This window comes from Indicator indicator, chromosome 38 (genome assembly GCF_027791375.1).
Source record: "Indicator indicator isolate 239-I01 chromosome 38, UM_Iind_1.1, whole genome shotgun sequence".
Lineage (NCBI taxonomy): Eukaryota > Metazoa > Chordata > Aves > Piciformes > Indicatoridae > Indicator > Indicator indicator.
Window position 1 is genome coordinate 1,436,257 of NC_072047.1, and position 21,345 is coordinate 1,457,601.

The following is a 21,345-nucleotide window of genomic DNA, read 5'->3' on the forward strand; positions in this document are numbered from 1 at the left end:
TTTGTCAAGGGAGTTGAATCTTAACAGGATGCTAACAGGGATGCTTTAAAATGGTGATAGCCAGGCTGTTCTTGGAGGGAGGTGTTCTAAGTGGGTTGTGTTTAAAAATCTGCTAGAGAGGCATTATCAAAAAAGAGAGAACCTGATGGTGGCAGCAAGCATGGCATCATGATGTCCTTACCTGAGGAGAAGCAGACTGCTGGTGGTGGTCTTGAGCTAGTACTAGCCTGACATCAGTGCCTGAAATCTCTCTGTGCCTGGGTGAGCCACAGGCAGGCTGCAGCATGAGCTCAGCCACAGGGAGAGCCTCATGGTGCTGAGCTGTGCTTCCAGTATGCTCTTCAGGTTCTTCTGAAGGGCAGGGAAGGGTTTAGAGACCAGGGCTGGTGAGGAGCAGCTGAGGGAGCTGGGGTTGTGTAGTGTGGAGAAGAGGAGGCTGAGGAGAAACCTCATTGCTCTCTACAGCTCCCTGACAGGAGGTTGGAGTGAGGTGAGGGTTGGTTTCTTCTACCTAGTATCAGGTGATAGAAGGAGAGGAGACGACTTGAAATTGTGCCAGGGGAGGGTTAGGTTGGATAGCAGGAAAAATTTCTTTGCTGGAAAGCTGGTCAGGGATTGGCACAGGCTGCCTAGGGAGGTGGTGGAGTCCCCATCCCTGAAACCTGTGGCCACGGCACTTGGGGCCATGGTTTGGTGGCTATGGTAGGGTTGGGTTGGTGGTTGGACTGGGTGATCTTAGAGGCCTGTTCCAACCCAAACACTTCCATGATTTATGATGAGTAGTGTAAATAGTATGACTCAGAAAATATTTTTGGCCCTATCTCCACTCTTCCTGTGGTGTGCCCTAATGGAAGCAACTCAAGAAGCAAGGTAAAAATAACCTGCAAAGAAACTTGCATCCTTTGAGTTAAGAGAGAAACATATCCAGGAGATGCTGTTGGAAACAGGTTAGTCAACACTGTTTGAATTTCACTGAGTGTTTTAGAACTATTTGAACCTCTTTGAATCACCACTCCACAATTAAACAGAGTATCTGTGTCTTTTGTAAAAGTGAGGAATCCTATCCAGTGGGGGAAAAAAAAACCTAACAGACATTTTAATGGCTTTCTACAGATAAAAATCGTGGAGTTCTCCCTAAACCCTGATTTACTGCTGCTGATTGTAAAATTGTTACTGCAGCTAATAATGCCTCTAAATCTGAACAGGTCATATTTGCTTTGGACAATAAAATCTCACATAAAAGCTGGGGACACAAGGTTAATTCTGTGCTCATCAAGGTAAACACTCTGCTGGAAATAAGTCAGTGTCTGTCAGAAACTGGGTGCCTGGCTCAGCTAAGGGATGGTTCTGGGCTGTGGCAGTGACCCTGAGGTGCTAAAAACTCCTTTGGTACCTTCAAGTCCAAGACAACCTGGGTGAGAACTCCCTGAGGCAGCCAGTGAGCCTTGCTCACTGTGAGGTGGGCACTGAGTGGAAGGTTTCACACCCCAGTGCTGGCAATGACTCCACCTTTCTGATCCAAGAATTTGTTCCATTAGAGTTTGGATGAGGCCCTAGATGAAAACATGAGGCTGGAAATGACTACAGACAAAGGAGTTTGTCTCCTGTTTCATTAGATGCAAAGTAGATGCTAATTGTGGCACTGTTGTTTCCCATTTGTTTGTTTGTATAATCCATGCTCTGTGTGGACCTGGAAATGCAAAGTGAAAACAAAAGGGATGGAAGGCTCCAGCCCTTATCATGTTACCCTGCCAATATCTGTCTGAACCCCTTGGGGAGATTATTCCATCAAGTGTGGAAGTTCAGGAATGTTCCTTTCCAACAGAGCAGAGGTCTCCAGTGCTGCCAGAGCCACAGGTGAACCCAGCCAGACCACAGCTGGGGGTGACTGCCCTAGACAAACCCCTAAGCATGCAGTGCAGCTCACTAAGAGGCTGCCCTGAAGCTGAAATCCTGCTCCATTATTTCTGTCAGCCTGCTGCATTATCAAGAATATAAATCTTAATCTCTGGAACTGTTTTTCTGCAGCTTAGAGCTGCTGAAGGGTTTTTTGTTTTTTTTTTTTTTTTTTTAAATCTAAGGATAGAAGCATTAAAAGTAAATGTTCTTGAGCTCTACCATAGCTTAGTCTGAAAAACCCTGTCATTAGTCCTCTAAGAAGTGGAAAGCAGGGATATCTTGTGATGGCTGACATCATAGTTTCCTTGGGATTACCAGGAGGGAGAGCCTTTCTTTCCCACTCTTGCTTTCAACATTTCTAGTCACTCCTCAGATATTTTCATCTAAGTGATTTTAGGCACTGCTTAATGTTCCCTTCTTTAGAAGTGTCTGGTTCTCAGCAGGTTTAGGTAGGCAGAGGGATCTGTTATACAGCAGCAGGGGCTCAAGCACCTCTGCCATGAGGATGAGCTGATGGAGTTGGGGTTGTGCAGCCTGGAGAAGAGAGAGCTCCAGGAGACCTAATAGGAGCCTCCCAGTACCTAAAAGGGGTTGCAAGAAGGCTGCAGAGGGACTGATTGCAAAGGCTTGCAAAGGGATAGGATGAGGGACAGTGGTTTGAAATGAGAGGAGAACAGATTGAAACTGGGTGTTAGGAACAAGCTCTGCACCATGAGGGTGGTGTGGAACACTGCCACAGGTTTCCCAGGGAGATGGGTGAGGTCTCATCCCTGCAGATATTCAATGTGAGGCTCAAGAGGGCTCTGAGCAATCTGATCTAGTGGAGGATGTCCCTGCTGTGACTGTAGGAGGGTTGAACTGGATGACCTTTGGAGGTCCCTTCCAACCCAAACCATTCCGTGAATTTTCAGGCTGCCATCAGTGGCAACCTCCTCCTGTGCTTTTTGTGCAGGAAAAAGTGGTTAACCAAGTGGCAGCATCAGGGGCCCACAGCTGAGAACTTCTGAGCTCTCATCACAGCATTTTTGCTATTGGTTCACCTCAGCACTGATCTGCTTTTGGAGGTGGGACAGCAGGGATGAGGCAGAGCTCATATAACAGTGATCCAGACCGAGCCTCTTGGAGGTTCTCTAGAGAGAATTCCTCTAGATCAAGTTTAATTTTGTTGGGAGAAATCCCTGTCTTTCCCATCTACTCCAGAGTGAGTAAGGCTTCTAGTGGTGATACCCAGATGAAGTCTGCTTCTGTGCTTCGATTTCTGCACACCATGTGTGTAAAAGGAGTTGGGAGAACCTGGATTAAAGGTTTGGATCCATAATTTAAATGTATCTAGACTTCAGATGGCTTAACTCTTGGCTTCTGTAAATGAACTCAGAGAGAAGAGAAGCTGAGATGACATTGTCAATGCTCTGCATGTTCGCACAGCTCAGGCTGAGTAAATATTCATTAAGCTGAATAACACAGGAGTGAAAGCAAACATCAGGGAGGGTTACAAAGAATATTCTAACTCAGCTTCAGTGTTCGACAGGCAGGAATCGGGAGCACCAAATCCTACTGAGGCCAGCACTGATTGTAACACTGCTTTGAAATGCATTGTGCTGCACATTCCAGCTGCTTGTGTCAGCTAAGTCTGAAGTACAAGACACATAGAGGAGCATCTTCTCAAATCTGCTTTGTCTTTCCAGGAGTCTGATCACACTCTTCATGGAGCCAAAGTCCATCTCTTGTGCATTAAATATATCGAATGCTCCTGATTTTACTACTAATAAAACCTCAGGTGGCAACAGCAGTCAAGAAAACTGAGTATTGCCTCTGGTTGTGCCCTTCCAGATAGTTTAGACAGCCTTAGCGAGTCTGAATTCCGTATGAGGAGGATGGTGCCAACCTCTGAAGGTGGCAATTCCATCTCCTGGAGCACTGTGGCTCTGCTCCTCAGGTGTGCTGCCTTTCAGTATATGTACAGGTCCAGTCTCTGTAGCCCATCCTCTGTTTCTATCTCTTCAGCCTTTGTTTGCAGGTTTCCCACCTGCAATATTTGCCCCTGTGAAGAAGGGACCATGAGACAGTTCTGCCCATCCCTGCTTTGGGAGGTTGCTAAGGGTTTGGAGCATTTTGGGTGCACTGCCACAGCAGTGAGTGAGAATGAAAACCCAAATCCTGACACCAGGCAGAATGGGAGAAGGTTTTAAATCCTCTTCTGCATTCACATGGCAAGCAAAACAGAACTGATGAGCAGCTGTGCAGCAGGCATCAGCACCCAACCCAACTAAATTCAGGGTTTTTTTTATGAGTTACCATCAAAATAAAAATGGAAATCCAGCATTTAAGTAGAGCATCTGACAGTCCCCTGCTGTGGCAAATGTTGATTTCAGTATAACAGAGGCTCTGCTGGCACAGCTTGGTGGGACCAGAGCCATTTCTTTCACTATTGATGCAGAGCTGGCCTAGGGAGAAGACAGTTCTGGCTTTCAGTCCCCCAGCAGATTCTCCCCAGAGATATGTTAATGAATTGTGTGCAGCCTCCTTTAGCTGGGCTGTGTGCAGGAGGCTGTTGTGGGGTGGTACAGGGACAAGCTCAGCTCTCTGAGTCCTCATCTGCCTGGCAGTTTGGTTAGGCTGCCAGGTGGATACCTTGGGCTTAGACCTCTGGGTCCAAGGTGTTGCTGAGCCTGTTCCACTCCATGGGTATCAGAGGGAATATTTCTTTCACTGGCATGGTGAAAGGGGAGGTTGAGCTCTCCTGACAGAAAAGGGGGAGCTGAATATTGAGTTTGCCAGAGCAACATCTTCAACTTTTGCTCCTGGTGCTGATCCTCTCTTTACAAGACTAACTCTGCTCGCTCTATACAGTTTGTTCTGGGGACATCTTAAAGAAAGTTGTGAGTAATGCCTTATCTCTGTTAAAAAAAAAACCCACCAAAGACATTTTTAAAGCAGTGGATTTGATAGGGGAGGTTCAGGTCAGATCTCAGGAAAAATTTCTTTGCAGCAAGGGCTGTCAAGCCCTGGAACAGGCTGCCCAGGGCAGTAGTTGAATCGTCTCTGGAGGGACGCAAAAGATGTGTAGATGGTGGTGATGAGGGATGTGGTTTAGCAGCAAACTTGGTATTGTTGGGCTCATGGCTGGAGTTGATCTCAAAGGTGTTTTCAGCCTAAGTGATTCTTATGACACAGTACAAGATGCATGTCTCTGAGCTGCACCATCCACTGGCCTGGCTTAGCAGTAGCCTTTCTTCATGCTCAACCTTCTGTTCTACAAAGAGCCCTTCCCCACAACTCAGACACAGGCTGTGGTGCAGGGCAGCTCCAGAGTGCCTTAGCTGGGGCACTACAACCCTCTTCAGTCATTTTGGCACCTTGGGCTAGCACACAGCCCCACGCCGGGCTCCAGGAGCTCAGAGAACACATCACTTCATCTACAAATGCACCAAATAAATCCACTGGGGCTCATCCTGGTGGGCAGCCAGCCCAGTGTGTGACTTGCCTCATCTCCTGGTGACAGTGCATCATGACACTGAGGTCCAACCCTCCTCATCCTTGAGTGATGTTGATTTTTTTTTTTTTCCAGTACAGTGCTATCTTGATGTGTTTTGTGCTTTATTGTTGTGTAAGTTTAGTTTATTACTTTGCCTTGTTCCTAGGAAGGCAACAGCAGTTATTCATGGTGCACTGCTTTGTCTCCCACACCAAGAAAGTATTATGCTGCTTTCAGAGGACTTTCAGAGCATATCCTTAACCTGCAGCCTTGATCAAATGTGCTGGGCATTCAGCATTAGCCACACTCTTAAGTCTCAGGTGTGGTTTACAAATGGCTACAGCTCAGCCTTGAAAATGGGAAATGAAGAGTGGCTGGAGCAAATGAGGCTTAGCTGAGCCTGATTTCAAAAGAGAAGGTGTTGCACAGTGCCTAATGCAGCTCACTGGGCTCTCAGTTTACATCCCCACCCCTGCTTCTCAAGTTCTCAGGCATTTTTCTCTTCATTCATCTCAATCCTGGATAAAGCTTTATCAAGAGGCAATTGTTCCTTCCAGCTCGGGATCACGCAAGTAGCAATACTCTGAAGTCTGAGTTCAGTCACCAAGTGGCACTGATCGATTTTTTTTTTTTGCCTTCTTTTCATGTAATTCTGAGGGCTTTCAGGAACTGCTCCATTTTTATGGAGTGCAATATGTGATAGGAGCTTTTGTTTCTCCTCCTGTACATCTTCTCGAGAGAATCTCCTGACACATTTTTTCCTTCTCTTCTCAGCTGACCTTTTAGTCTTCCTTTAAGGAGTTTTTCTCTAGGCTGTGCTCTCTTCAGTTTCTTGAAACTTGTTTAGGGGGGAATGTTGGGAGGGAAGGCATAAAAAGTAGCTCCTTCGTTTAGCTGCCTTTGACAGTCTTGCTGATCTTTGTGTGTATGCTGAACATTGCCATATTCAGCCTTTCCTTCATCCTGCTTGGTACTTGCTCCTCATTTGATGTTTAAATAATTCCCACAAGCCTGCTCTTGGAGATCCTTTTCCTTTTGTTTTGTTTCCAGCTTCCCCTGGGGCTCCTGTGGGTGTAGAACACGTTTGTGTGGTTCAGACTTCTGGGCTGGGGAGCTGAAGTGGGAATTTTGTGCTTGATGCCTTGTGTAGCCTGATGGTGAGAGCTTTAGATGCTGCCAGGTTGTCTAAGAATCTGTAACCCTTTGCATGGAAGGTCACAAAGAGGTTTAGAGGAGTTAAAGACATCTGGGTCCCCAAGCCAGCCAGCCTGGGTCACCCAGCCAAGGCTTCTTTACAAATCCTAGCTTTGAATCGATAGATAAAGTGCAGAGCAATGGAGATGGAAGCTACAGGTTTGTGAATAGGTATCAAGCCCTCCTCCTTGAGCAACGCATGTTGTAACTGCTCTTTGCTGGGTACTACAGCCCTGCCATTAACATGAGCTAGTGCTGTTCTCACCCATTACCTCGGCTGTGTAAAGCAACTTTGGTAAGATTTCATATCCATAACACTGGCAGGTTGGGAACCCTAATCATACCTTAGTGTTTTCCTGTCCTCTTGCCAAGGAATATTTTTCTTTCTCTTAGTTTTAAGAACACACTGAGCACTGGAGTCTCCCTGCCTCTGGGTGACACAACCGTTTGCTTTCCAAGTGAAAAGCTGAAGGATGTGGGCAAGTTGATTCTGTCATTTTTATGCAGCTCTCTAGCAGCTTAGTTGGAGCATCTGGGATCGATATGACTAATAGATCCTGGTGCTTTGCAACAGAGTCAGCAAACAGAATAAATTATAACATCCCCTCTCTCCTTCAGTGATTGTAATTCCTCCTGGCTGTCTGGTTCTTGATAGTCACGGTGCTGTGCTCCGTGACTGTTGTCAAACCTGTCTCAGAGTGCAGCCTGGAAAATACTTGCTCAATAGCCATTTAATTAAGTTTAGGCTAATCTCTGTTCTGTATGTTCTACCTGATTAGAGGGTGAAATACTACTTATTTTTGGTACAGGAGCAAGGGGGGGGGGGGGAATAAATAACTAACTCCCCTTTTGCTTTTGTAGCCGGTAATCTTTTTAGACAGGTGTTGTGGTTTGTTGGAGGTGTGTTCCAGCTTGACTCTTCCACCACTGACCAAAGGGCTTTGAGTTTCTCAAGCTGTTTAATTCAGCAGGCTTTGACAAGCAGGTTTTAAAAGGTTTCTTCAGTTGGGTAGCAAGCTTCCATGTTCTGTACTGAAATAAACCATCAGGAGGAGTTTCTGTCACCTTCTCGGGACCCCTAGGCTTCATGTAAAGTCAGTATGTCTTAAATGTGAAGCTTTGATAGTCCTGTAGAGAGGAGCACCTCCTACAACTGCCATGGAAATGCACACAGTTGGCCTGGGGTGAGTTGAATGCCTTCTGTCATCCTTGGGAGCTGCTGTGGATCTCTGCTGCTGCTTGGAAATGTCATTCCCTCTCTTCTGAAGTGCCACACAAACCACAATGATAGAGCTAAGTGCTTGTAAACCCCAGGCTTCCAGACAAATAAACCCCAAACAGTTCTTTAGCTTGCCAGGCTCTGCTTACCTTGACTGGAACAAGGTTACAGGATGCTGTGAGACCTGTGGGTTAGTGCTGGGTAGGGTCTGAGCTCAGGAGAGCCAAACTGCAGCTAGAAAAGCCTGAAATCCATTGGGATGCATGAGGTGCAAATCTGAGCAGAAGCTGACCTTAAAATTTATTCTAAATCCCTTTTTATTATTACAAATAAATACTCCAAGCCTAAATCTCTGCCTAGCCCATATTGGAGCATTAGCAGCAACTGGCAGCTCTTCCCCCACATCTCCTGCCTGAGGGTGGGGGTTTGGTTTTGTGGGGGGGTTTGGGGGTATTTTGTTGGTTTTTTTTCCTAATAAAAGGCAGCTGTTGTGCTAAACCCTTAGTGATGGATGTAAACTTGTGCTGAGTGCTCTGCAGAGGTTTGTGGAATCCTCTAAAACATCTTTATCATTTAATATCTGCATATATTTTAAGTTTTAAACATGCCATAACCAGGGCTACTTTTTCACACTTTGAACAGAGGTTTGACATTTTAACGGAGTGCTGTAGCTGTTCCAGTGAATATCTGCACGGGTTCCAATGGTTTTATTTACTGCTGGGGCTTTTAATGGAAATGTAAAATCATTTCTCTTCTGGGCAGTGCATATCCCATTGCCAACAGATCAACAAAATGTGAAACCCACATAAAATTCCAAAGCTCGCAAGGGTTCCGAAAGTCGTGCGAGTCGTTGCTGCCTGTTTTACATGGGCCTGGTGTATTTATGGGGCTTGTACACACAGAGTGAAATGGAATATGGCAGGATAATGGAATTGTAGTAAAAACAGGATGGCAAAAAAAAAAAAAAGGCTGCTGAGTTATGGTCTTCAATGAATCTTGTGCCTAGTTAGGAGGAAACGGAGTGTGATTACTAAATGCAAACAGCTTGTGCTTTGCAGGGAGCCTCTTTGATTCAGCCTCTCTCTGCTTCAGAGGCAAGGGCAGCACAAACCCAGAATGCAGGCAGGTCAACAAGTCAGAGTGCAGGGTCCTGAGTTTGGGTCAGGCCAATCCCAGGGCACAAATCCAGGCTGAATGCAGAAGGCATTGACAGCAGCCCTGAAGAAACAGCCTTGAGAGTATTGATTGCTGAGCAGCTCCCCAGGAGCCAGCAGTGCCCTCCTGCAGCCCAGCAGGCAGCCACGTGCTGGGCTGCAGCCAGAGGAGTGTGGGCAACAGGCCCCTTGGCTCTGCTCTGCTGAGACCTCACCTCCAATCCTGCCTCCAGTTCTGGTGTCCCCAGCAGGAGAAGGACACAGAGCTGCTGGAGTGAGGCCAGAGGAGGCCACAAAGATGATCCAAGGGCTGGAGCAGCTCTGCTGTGAGGACACGGGGAGGGAGCTGGGGGTGTTCAGCCTGGAGTGGAGAAGACTCTGGGGGGACCTTATTGCTGAAGGGTTTTGCAATAGCTGAAGGGAACCTGCAGGAAGGTTGTAGGGGAAGTTTCATCTTTAGTCAGATGGAATATTCAGCTCTTGCCCTCCAACACCTGTGTTCTTGGAGGGAAATTCCTGCTTCAGTGCAACCTTTCTGTCTTTTTTTCCTAAAGAATTCCCTTCCTGAACTTTTCTTTTCCCTCAGCCTAGACCATAGACTAGGGACTATAACAGCAGCTGTAATGCAGAGTAGAGAGCCTGCAGTAATATTCTGCAGAGGTTCAAACAAAGACCAGGTTTCAAAGGCAAAAATGGTTTGTGATTATCAGTGCTTGTAAAAACCACTTTAATGCTCTTGCTCAATATGCTAAAATAAAGAGCTTTAGATTTCACAGTTATTCTGCCTAAGTGGGGAATAAAAGGAACAGGGTTTTGCACAGAGCTGGCAGGCTTTTAAGTGTGGTGCAGAGATTGTAGTGGCTTTTATTAGCTGTGTACATCTCAGGGCTGTGGAAAAGGTTAATGTGGAGTTAGGATATTTTTTTTTCCTTTCTTTTTTTATTTTGCTTCTTTCCAGTCATATTTTTAAAACCTCATTGTTAAGCTGTTTAACAGTGAAGTGGATGGATTTTGGGTGCTCTTTTATGTGGAGGTTGGTAACTCTGTAGTGTTGTGGGCAGCCCATGTTGCATTTCTTCCTAGTGTTTGTCCTTGTTTCCATGGCAGACAGCTGACTTGCAAGCAAACATCTCTTTTAAGACAGGAACAAACAGAAGGGCAGCCTGGTGTGCTCCACATCTGAAAATGTGTCTGAAGGCTTTGTCTTACATGGTTTTAAACTGCAGTGTTGATGTGACTGGGGCAGATAAAATAATGCCTTGTGAGTATCTGAGTCAAGAGGACTTTCTAAATGGCCTCTCCTAGGGAGGCTCTCTGAGCACTTTTTGTTCAGTGTTGCTGCCTCTTGCTCGAGCTCATCAGGAAGAGCTGCACAGCTCCACAGCCCCACTGTCAGAATCAGTGCATTCTCCCTGAGTAATCTCAGGGAGTGGTGGGTGGTATGAGGTCTGGCAAAACTGGATTGGTTTGGACTCTCTCTGTGTGTTAGAGCTGCAGTTGTTCTCATTCTGCAATGCAGCTGTCACCTAAATGCAGTGTTCAGGCCTGTGCCCAAGATGTGATCTGTCTGACTAAGCTCATCAGCACAGCAGTGTTGTGAGCACCCTGCTTCTGGTATAGTTAGCATTTAGTGAAGAGCTAATTAAGTCCCAGGTAAGCTAAGCATGGTCTATGATTTCTCCTGGAAATCAAGCTCAGAGCTATTTAGAGTGGCTTGAACTCCAGAACAGTTCAGGACAGTCAAGTCCCCATCCCTGCAGAGGTTTCCAAGCTGTGTGGATATGTGGTGCTGAGGGACGTGGTTTAGTGCTGACCTGGTGGTGCTGGGTTAATGGTTGGATTTCATGATCTCTGAGGTCTTTTCCAAAGGAAACAATTCTAGGACTCTCCCAAGAGCCTGCAGGACTCTCCCCAGCTGAGTGGACAACTGCTCCCTTTAGCTAGAGGCTGTGCTACAGCCTTTTGCTGCCTGCTTAGAGCAGGCAGTAGAGAGGGGAAGAGCACTTAGGCTGTGTCGTTGCCTTCTGCCATCCTAATAAGCAGCTGGAGGTTCTCCTTCCCTCTCTCCATTACTCTACCACTGCACTGTTTGAATGCTTTAAATCTGTCACTTCATTTTTCACTTTTACCCTCTTTTTTCCCCCTTTTTTTTTAAACCTGTACCAATTATATGAAACTGTGGCATTTGTCAGCTCTCTTCTTGTCTCTTTAGCAATATCTCCAGGTGCCTCTTTTGCTGATTTTGTACATTTTGCAGCTACTTGGAGGTGTCTTAGTCCCTTCACATAAAAACTTTATTTTATCTGGGAGGAAAAAAAAAAAGTAATCCTGGAATGTTCTCTCCCATATGAGTGTGTGTGTGTTGTGTTTCATTCAAGCAAGTGAACTGTGAGTTGTGTTTTCCTCCAGTGGAGGTGGGGGGAGAAAAAAAATAGAGTTTGTTTTTCCTGCTGAGATTTGATTTGTTCCAAGTGAATCAGAAGACCCAGGAGGGTACTGAGGGTCATGAAAGAGAAATGCTGGAGCAAAACACTTCTGAAACAGATTGGTTAAACGAGGGAGGGAACAAAATAAAGTGACATAACTTTGTAGCTCTCCTGAATAGATAATTCATTTTATAAAGCTATGTGCTTTGGGGGCTTTTCTGCCTCTTTTTTTTTTTTTCTTTTTTTTTTTTTTTTGATGTAGTGTTTTGCAGTGGTAGATATTTTCCTGGTTCTATTTTCAGGACTGTTCTGAATTTGGAATGCTTGAACATGAAAGGGGAAGTTGTGAGATTTTAGCATTGTGTTTATAGTTCTAAAGGTAATTGCGTGAGGGAGTTCTGCAAGGGTTTGGACACTGCTGGGGTGGAGGTTTTGACTGAGCAAGACTTTACCAACACTCCCTGTTGTTCTGGCCAGCAGGAGGAACAACTGTTGTGGTTGTTTCCTGGTGCTCTGTAAGTGCCTAGAGGTCTTGTTTGGGTTTTGTCTCTTGATTCCTGAAGGCTGCATCTTCAGTGTGTTTGGTAAAAAGCCTGGAGCTGTTTGTTTCTTTCTACCCCATCCTCAATCTCAACAGAACCATAGAGTTGTTTGGGTTGGAATAAGACCTCTAAGCTCATCCAGTCCAACCACCAACCCAGCCCCACCATGGCTAGTAAACCATGGCCCAGAGTGCTACGGCCACAGGTTTCTTGAACACCTCCAGGGATGGGGACTCCACCACCTCCCTGGGCAGCCTCTTCCAATCCTTGACCACTCTTGCAGCAAAGAAATCTTTCCTCATCTCCAACCTAACCCTCCCTTGGAGCGATTTCAGGCCATTTCCTCTCCTCCTATCACCTGAGACTAGGGAGAAGAGACCAACCCTCACCTCCCTGGGCCACCTGCTCCATCACCTCAATGTCCTTAGAGTGAAGGGCTCAAAACTGAACCCAGGACTCTTGATGTGACCTCACCAGTGCCCAGCACAGGGGCACAATCACTTCCCTGAGAAACAGAGAGTGTGCCTTGCACTCCCTAACCCAAGGTCTGTGGAGTGCTCTGTCTGCTCAGGTTCTGAGTTATTTAGCAAGAGAAAAGCTGGAGCTGAGTCTCATCTGCTCACTAATACTGCTGAGCTTTAGAGTCAAGGGACTAGGATTTGAGTTTCAGCTGGATCAGTTATTTTTGCTTACCATGAAATAACTGAAGTCATTTGTGTGCACTGCCCCACTGGAAAACTACCCTAGAAGGCCAGATAATAACCCTTGGGTTTATCCCTGCTGATTCATCCATATTATTTTTTTTTTTTTCCTGGAGGTAAAAAAACATAAACCAACAGTATTCCAATTAATATTAGAGACTTACTTCTCCAAAAATAGGACTAAAGATAAACTTATTTGGGCGTCTGATTGTCTCTTTAACAATCAGCCAATGCATTAGCTGTGGCATATTTAGCAATGTGGCTTTATAACAATGTTTTAAAATAGCCTCTCTGAGTCAACTCCTTGCCCACCTGTAGCATTTTACATTGAGTTCCACATACAGGCTGTCACCTTTCCCTTTGTACTTCTTCATCTTGACTCACCCCCTCCCATCTGCATTTGTCTCTCTTCGTCCCCTAATCTGGATTTGCCAGCAATGTGAAGGTTTGGTTGTGATTTTTCAAGCACAAAAACAAACCTGAAGGGATCCTGCAGGAAGTCTGCAGAACGGCTTTTCAGGAGGGTGTCTGGAGACAGGCCAAGGGGGAATGGTTTGAAGCTGAGGCAGAGCAGGGTTAGACTGGAGCTGAGGAAGAAGTTCTTCAGTAGGAGGGTGGTGAGGCTCTGGAATAGGCTGCCCAGGGAGGTTGTGGATGCCTCTACCCTGGGGGTGTTCAAGGCCAGGCTGGGTGAGGTCTTGAGCAGCTGAGTCTGGTTGAGAGAAGTCCCTGCCCATGGGTGGGAGGTTGAAGTGGATGATCTCTGAGGTCCTTTCCAACCTCAGCCATTCCAGGACTGTTTAATTTCAAAACCAAATGACGGACATATCAGAGGAAGGACACAGACTCAAAAATGCACCAGCATTTCTGCTTATTCCTTGTTACATTTTCTTGATGTGGTCTTTGTGTCAGGACATTTGTCTCTTGTTTTTAGGACACACCTTTTTTGGTCCTCTCTATCATAGGAATTTTTGCGTTGATCTGTACCACTTGTGGATATTTTACACAACTTCACCCTAAGCCTGGGTGCTTTTTTTTTTTTTTTTTTATAATATTTCTTACCATAAAGAGGATTCTGACTCTCTCTGAGTTAGAGCTAATGTTAGCAATGACAAGACAATGGGCACCTTCAGCTGCAGTAGGCAGATGTGTGGAGGAGACCTTTGAGAATAAAGAAATCAGAAGAGGAAAAATGCTTGAGGAATCTATGAGCCATGAGCAAAATGTGGAGTTACAAAGCACTTCCATCCCAGGTCACTGGTTTTGAATTAACATCTAGCCAGGTGCAGCCACACATCTCAGCAATATTTACCATTGTTGTCACTTGTAAACTTGCTGTTTGGTCACACTCCCTGCTGTGCTGCTTGTGGTTCTGTCTGCTCACAAAGAGCAGAGGGTTTCTGCCCCTCTACAAGGAGCACCTCCCTGGAGGAGTTCAGGACTGGACTGGATGAGGCCTTGAGCAACCTGGGCTGGTGGGAGGTGTCCCTGCCCATGGCATGGGGTTGGGACTGGATGATCTTTAAGGTCCCTTCCAACCTAAACCATTCTGGGAATGTATGGAAGTGTCAGGTCCAGCTGTGCTTGGTGCAGTTGCCTGCAGCCTCCCCAGCAGCTTGCACAGACTCAGCCTCTGCATTCTACACCACACCACCTAAGCACTGCTCTCTTGGAGCTATATTTAACATATTAATTCAACCTGGGACTGACAAAACAGTTTCAGTCAAAAGACACAAACATTTGGCCAGTACAACAACGTTGGTGTGGGCTTAAAAAGAAGGTGGAGGATGTGTCTCCTGCTCTCTCCACCTGAAAGAATATTTAAAACCTGTAAATTGACCATGCTAGGAGAAACAACTCTGCTGCTGTCCGTGGGGTGTTGACCTTTCCCATCCTCAAATCCTGAAGTGTTTATGTTGCACTGAGAAAGCAATTGATTCCCTCTTGAAGAGAAGCTGACATTCTAACTATATTATCTTTGAGATATAGATATATGTAGATGTGCTCTGCTTATTGACCACAGGAGGAAGTCAGATGTTGTGTTTAAAGGGCAGGATTGTGTCATCTAAAAGCAGGAGTTCTGAGGTCTTTTGTCTTCTGACCTACAGAATTATTGTGTGTGCTCACAAGAACTCTGAGCTGGATTGTACCTCTTGGGTGCTAACTCTCTTTATAGTCTCAAACAAGATACTCTGGGAAGAATAGAAAATTCAGTCATGGGCAGCAATGTTTAAATCAGATGGAGCAATTGATGAAGGACTCTTAGCACCTCAAATCACTGAAGGCCTGGAACTGGTATCTGACCTACTCTAATCATCAAGGTTTAACTAGTAAGTTTGGTTTTAAACCAACCAAACACAAAAAAAGAAGTGGTGTTGCTGCAAGAACATTCTTTAGCCTTGCAGGAGGGTTTATCAGCTGCGTGGCCTCCCTCTCAGATCTGGAAAGGAGGAGCCATGCTTAGCCAGAATGGCATTTCCTCATCTGGACTCACTCAGCTTTTCTCCTTGGGTGGCACAGGTGGTGTCCATGTGCAGGTCCAATAGGATGCCTGTCAAAGAGCAATAAAATGCTCCCTGTGGCATTGCCATCAAGCTCCAAAGCAGCTGAGATTCTGAGGCATCATTTGGTCACTTTTTCCCATTAAAGCCACAGGTGGAGCCCATGCAGTGGGCAAGAGCTTTCAGGGAACTGTAGAGACCTTTGGAGGCTGTGGATGCTCCCTCCCTGGAGGTGTTCAAGGCCAGGTTGGATGAGGCCTTGAGCAACCTGGGCTGGTGGAAGGTGTCCCTGCCCTTGGCAGGAGGGTTGGAACTGGGTCATCTTCATGATCCCTTCCAATCCAAACCATTCTGTGATTCTATGACCTTTGACAGAGTCTCAGCTCTGCCTCCATCCATCTTCTCATGGGCACTTGCAAGCCCCCAGAGTGTTTGGATGGGAAGCTGTGTGGCCATGGTGTCTCTATGGATACCTAAGCACAGTGAGACTCCATCACCTGCTACCCCATCAGCAGCTGGTCCCTGTGATGCTGCCAGGCTGGGTTAGTGTTGCATACAGAAGACAGAACTAGGGATGAGTAGGGATGAGCTTCATTTTTAAAGGAAAAGGGTTGGCTAACTCCTGTGGTAATCTGCCTTGGCTATGGTGTATTTCACTGATTTTGCTGTGATAATGCTGTAAGCTGGTCTTTGGTAATTGCCTTCTGTAATTGGAACAAATTTCTGATTATGCTAATTCCTCTGCTGCCACCCAATATGTAGTGGCTGAGTTAATCCATATCTGCCCCTGCATTTCTTTGCTAGATCAGGATGTGATTAGCCTGAGTTAGACATTGATGGGGGGGATCTTAATTCTGGGCAGATTTAATGTGAGGGGAAAGGAAAAGGATAGCTTTATATGAACTCATCCATATTATAGCAGTTTTTAAGTCTAGTTTGATATGGAAACACTTAAGCTCTTCAGGCAGACCAATTTTTCTTAAAGAAGTTTATTTCATCATGTTGTAAGCTACTGGGTGACCTCCACTGATGATCAAGTGAGGGAAATTAAGTGCTAATGGCTTTGGGGTCTGTTCTTCAGGCAGTGCAGGTTGGCAGCTCAGAACACTGTGGCTCATTGCACTATGGAGACACTGCAGGTTTCTTTGTTGCCTTTATTTTTTCTTGGGTGTTTTGTGGCTGTTGCATATTTGAGTGTGCTGATTTTTTTTTTTTCTTTTTCCCCAAAGGCTGCACCACTGCAAATAACAACAACCTCTTGTCCCCCTGACTCCTGCAAGTTTCTCTGTGCAGCCTGGAAATTCATGCCCCAGTTCTCCACTTTGAAAGCATTCATCTGCTGAGGCAAAGGCAGTGAATGAGTTTGGAGAAGTCTGGGTTTTTGGGCTTGGGGTTTTTTTTTGAGGGGAGGAGGAGGCTGGAATTAGAGATGAGGATTCAGTGTCATCAAGCCTCCAGATAAGAAGCAAAAGGCAATGTGTGCCCTCACAAATCATTTTCTGATCACACATCTCTCACCACTTTCATCTTTATATTCCGTCTGGTTAATGTTCTCCCTTCACTGTGATCATCTTTCTTTTAAATGCTTTGCTTTAATGTAAATGTTTTGGTTTTTTCATTCCCCCAAGCCTTGCAGCCCTAGGCTCAGGAAAGCCTGGATCAGTGGGCATTCCCTACTGGAAAAGTGCTGGTGTAACAGCAGTGGGGGCTTAGAACCCTCCTGTGCCACCCCCTCGCTGTCCTGCCAACCCCTCTGACCAGAGGAGAGTGCAAATGCAAACTGTATACAGATATTTGGGAAATGATGAACTCCAGCAGTATCAGACATGTTTGTCATTGCACTGCACATAAAGTGAGTTTAATTCTGACTGTGGCCATTGAATTTCTGTCACTTGATTTATGCTACTGCTGCTGCTCCGTAATTTAAACTGCAGCCCTCCTCTGATAATTATTATTAAAGCTAACTGCAGATGGGGAACTGAATGGTAAGTGGATTTTACTGGATTGTTCCTCCTCTTTCTCAGACCAAAGGAAAATTAGATGCATTCAAAGGGATGTTATGAAGGGAAGAGTTCAGCCCTGCTGGGTTTAGGCTGTGTGGTTGCTGCCCCAGAGCTGTGCCTGGCCATCTGCGGCTGTGAAGGAGATGTTCTGCCTTCGTGACTAGCTCTGCCTAGCTGCAGTTTGAGGGAGAGCCCAGAGAGCTAAAAGCTTGTAACTCCCCTCAGAGTGAAATGGAGAATGTGCCTCATCCCTTGCCAGATGTGTAAAGCAAAGGCTGTGTTTAACTCCAGGCAGCACCCAGGGGAGCAGCACCACAGACCCCAATCCTTCTCAAGGGAAGTTCCCAGCTGACCGCTGCAGCGCTGGGACACGAGAAGCTGGGGATGTTGGCAGTTGCTCATCTCCTGTCCCCAGCTCACCAAAAAGACTGATGATCCTGGAAAGGGAAACCTGCTGTCTGGCAGGAATTCTAATTGGCTTTGATGGTCAGCCTTTGCAGATTTGTTTATAAACTGGAAAATCTACAAATTGCAGACCATCTGCGCAGAGCAGTGTGCTAATGAATGCCTGTAGCTAGCAAATCCATCAGCTCATTACCACGAAGTTCCAAGTCCTTCCACAAGTTCCTAAACGAGGTTATTCATCTGGACTGAGATGAGAAGGGCGTTTGACCCGAGGCTACAGCCATGCCTCCTTCAGGTCTAGGAAAAGCTATTAAAATAACTCACACTTGATTCAGTCTTTGAACAGAATATGTTGATTCTGGGCCTCTTTTTAATGCTTCATTTCAGTACCAGCAGCTAACCCTGAGCCTCAACTGGTTGGTTTTAGATGTTTCAAGAAGAGAAGTGCCTCGCAGGGTTATTCCTGGGTCTGCTCAGAGATATGTTGGTTGGTTGAAGTAGTGAAGATGCAACTGAAACTGCTGCTCCCAGCATTTCATGGTGGTTGTGTGTCTTGACAACAGGCACTGGTGGGCTTTGGTTAAGAATGGTTATGGAAATTGGGAATCTTCCACTCTGTGTGATGTCATCATCCTGATTCTCAAAAAGAGTGGAACTAATGATATTTATTATGTCTGCAAGGGCTGGAGCACCTCTGCTATGAGCATAGGCTGAGGGAGCTGGGGTTGTTCAGCCTACAGGAGGGACCTTAGAGCTGCCTGCCAATACCTGGAGGGATCCTGCAGGAAGGCTGCAGAGGGACTTCTCCTGAGGGTGTCTAGAGGCAGGACAAGGGGGAGAAATGGTTTGAAGTTGAGGGAGAGCAGGGTTAGACTGGAGCTGAGGGAGAAGCTCTTCAGTCTGAGGGTGGTGAGACTCTGTTGGTCATGTCTCTGTTCCTTGAGCGTAAGGAAGTGTTTCCCTTTAGATTGATGACATCATAATCCCAAGGCATCAGCCTTCATTTGGCTGCTTGTTTACTTTTGCAGAATTCATGCTTCTGCCTTTTCCCTTCTTACTTCCTCTTTTCTCCTGCTCCATCCCTTTCCAGGTGGAGTGGTTAAAGAACGAGGAGCCCATCGATTCCAACCTGGATGAGAACATCGACACCAGGGCAGACCACAACCTCATCATCCGGCAGGCTCGGCTCTCCGACTCGGGCAACTACACCTGCATGGCTGCCAACATCGTGGCCAAGAGGAGGAGCATGTCTGCCACAGTCGTGGTGTATGGTCAGTGAACACCTCATCAGCATGGGAAAACTTCCACCTCTGCTTTAATTGCTGGGGTACATCCTTGCCCTTCTGGCCCAACAGCATCCTGGTGTCCATCAAGTGTGGCCAGCAGGACTAGGGAGGTTCTCTCATTCTGTTCTGCCCTGCTGAGACCACACCTGGAATGCTGCGTCCAGTTTGACGTCCCCAGTTCAAGAGAGACAGAGACCTGCTGGGGAGAATCCAATAGAGAGCTACAAGGGTGGTTGGGGGATTTGAACATCTCTCCTGTGAAAAAAGACTGAGAGCCTTGGGGTTGTTGAATCTGGAGAAGAGAAAGCTGAGAGGAGACCTGATCAATGTCTATCAGTATCTGAGGAGTGGGTGTCAGGATGAAGGTGCCAGGCTCTCGTCAGTGGTGCCCAGTGATGGGATAAGGAGCAAGGGGTACAAGCTGGAACCCAGGAGGTTCCACTCAATATGAGGAGAAACTTCTTTACTATGAAGGAGCTGGAGCCCTGGAGCAGGCTGCCGAGAGAGGTTGTGGAGTCTTCTTTGCTGGAGACTTTCCAAACCCACCTGGATGAGTTCCTGTGTGACCTGCCCTGGGTGATGCTGCTCTGGCAGTGTGTTGGACTTGATTTCTGGAGGTCCCTCCCAACCCCTAACATTCTGTGATTGTTTGGAATGATCAGATCAGGTTAGTTGCTCGATGTCTCTGCCCTGACCTGGAGCCTGTTTGTGTTTTGCAGTTAATGGAGGTTGGTCCTCGTGGACCGAGTGGTCGAACTGCAACGCGCGGTGCGGACGGGGCTGGCAGAAGCGATCTCGGACCTGCACCAACCCTGCTCCCCTCAATGGAGGTGCCTTCTGTGAAGGAATGTCAGTGCAGAAAATCACCTGCACTTCTCTTTGCCCTGGTGAGTTGTGTCTGCTAAAGAATAGCTTTGGCTGTCGCTTTATGGGAGAGCTCTTCAGCCTGAAGTGCCAGCTTAGACAGCTGTGCTCTGAGGAGCCTGCTGAGGTCCAAGGAAAGTGGAAATGCTTCCATCCTTGTTTATACTGCAGCTCAGAGCCCTCCAGAGGCACCTGTGGCCTGAGTTGCCAGGTTTGTCAGTGCTTTAACTTGCACTGGAGCCAGCTGAATGGCCCCAGAATGAAGCCCACAGCCCCAAAATAGCAATGGGTTCAGTGTAGAAAAAAAAAAAAATCATGTAAGAGGGTGAGAGTGTAGAGACAGGGAGGTGATGTTAGTGACACTAGAGAAAAACACAGAGACTCAAGCTGGAACTTCATTTAAAAGCATTATCTGGCTTGCAAAAAGTTTGCTTTCAAGTATCATTAACCTTTTGAAATGGAGCTTCTGGTGTATGTGGAGCATGGTGTCACCTCCCTGGACTCATGTGTCCACCTGCATCCTCCTTTTCCTGATGCTGGAACTGATGTTTCACACAGCTAAAGTAAGCAGGATTGTCTGCATGGGTGTTTGAAGAGTCTCTGCCTGTGGTCACAGCATAATTTCTCTGGATTCTGGCAAATCTCTCCTTTACTCTTAATGAGTTTTTAAGTATAAGATGGCCTGAACTGGGATTTGCAGAATCTGCTGTTATTTATATGTCTCTGTCATCATCTGACTGTTCTTCAATTTGATTGAGGCATGCAAAGGAAAGGGAGCTGTGAAAAGCCTTCTGGTTTGGGACAGGGTCAGAGACAGCTATAAGTCAGTCAGCAAAGCAAGCTATTGATCTGTTGTCTTGCTCAGGGCACTACCCAGAAGCCTCCAAGTCAGCTCTGCTGGTTTTTGTAAATGTCAGCATTTGTCCATGTGCAGCCTCTCTACATCAGCCTGGTTTTAAGGCAAAATTTGTACTGAAAGATCAGAAACTAAGAGCTGGCTGGCAAGGGAAACATTTCCTCCTGCAGTTCTCGACTGGATTTGCAGGGTGTTCTATACTGGTGTTGCCTGAAAAGCTTCCATCCTGGGGCCCACGGGGAAGCTTCCATCCTGGGGCCCATGGGGAAGCTTCCATCCTGGGGCCCATGGGGAAGCTTCCATCCTGGGGCCCTTGGAGGAGCTTCCATCCTGGTGCCCTTGGGGAAGCTTCCATCCTGGGGCCCTTGGAGGAGCTTCCATCCTGGAGACCATGGGGAAGCTTCCATCCTGGGGTCCTTGGAGGAGCTTCCATCCTGGGGCCCTTGGAGAAGCTTCCATCCTGGGGCCCTTGGAGAAGCTTCCATCCTGGGGCCCTTGGAGGAGCTTCCATCCTGGGGCCCTTGGAGGAGCTTCCATCCTGGGGCCCTTGGAGGAGCTTCCATCCTGGGGCCCTTGGAGGAGCTTCCATCCTGGGGCCCTTGGAGGAGCTTCCATCCTGGGGCCCTTGGAGGAGCTTCCATCCTGGGGCCCTTGGAGGAGCTTCCATCCTGGGGCCCTTGGAGGAGCTTCTTCCATCCTGGGGCCCTTGGAGGAGCTTCTTCCATCCTGGGGCCCTTGGAGGAGCTTCTTCCATCCTGGGGCCCTTGGAGGAGCTTCTTCCATCCTGGGGCCCTTGGAGGAGCTTCTTCCATCCTGGGGC

The 21,345-nt window shown here is 46.9% G+C and overlaps 1 protein-coding gene across 1 annotated transcript in view; it reads left to right on the top strand.

Moving 5' to 3' along the window:
* UNC5D (unc-5 netrin receptor D) overlaps nt 1-21,345 on the top strand; it is an 85,740-nt gene that overhangs the window by 30,170 nt on the left and 34,225 nt on the right. The window contains exons 7-8 of the mRNA XM_054396590.1: nt 18,610-18,790; nt 19,525-19,692. Coding sequence (XP_054252565.1) covers nt 18,610-18,790; nt 19,525-19,692 — 349 coding nt within the window. The remainder of the gene's footprint in view (nt 1-18,609; nt 18,791-19,524; nt 19,693-21,345) is intronic.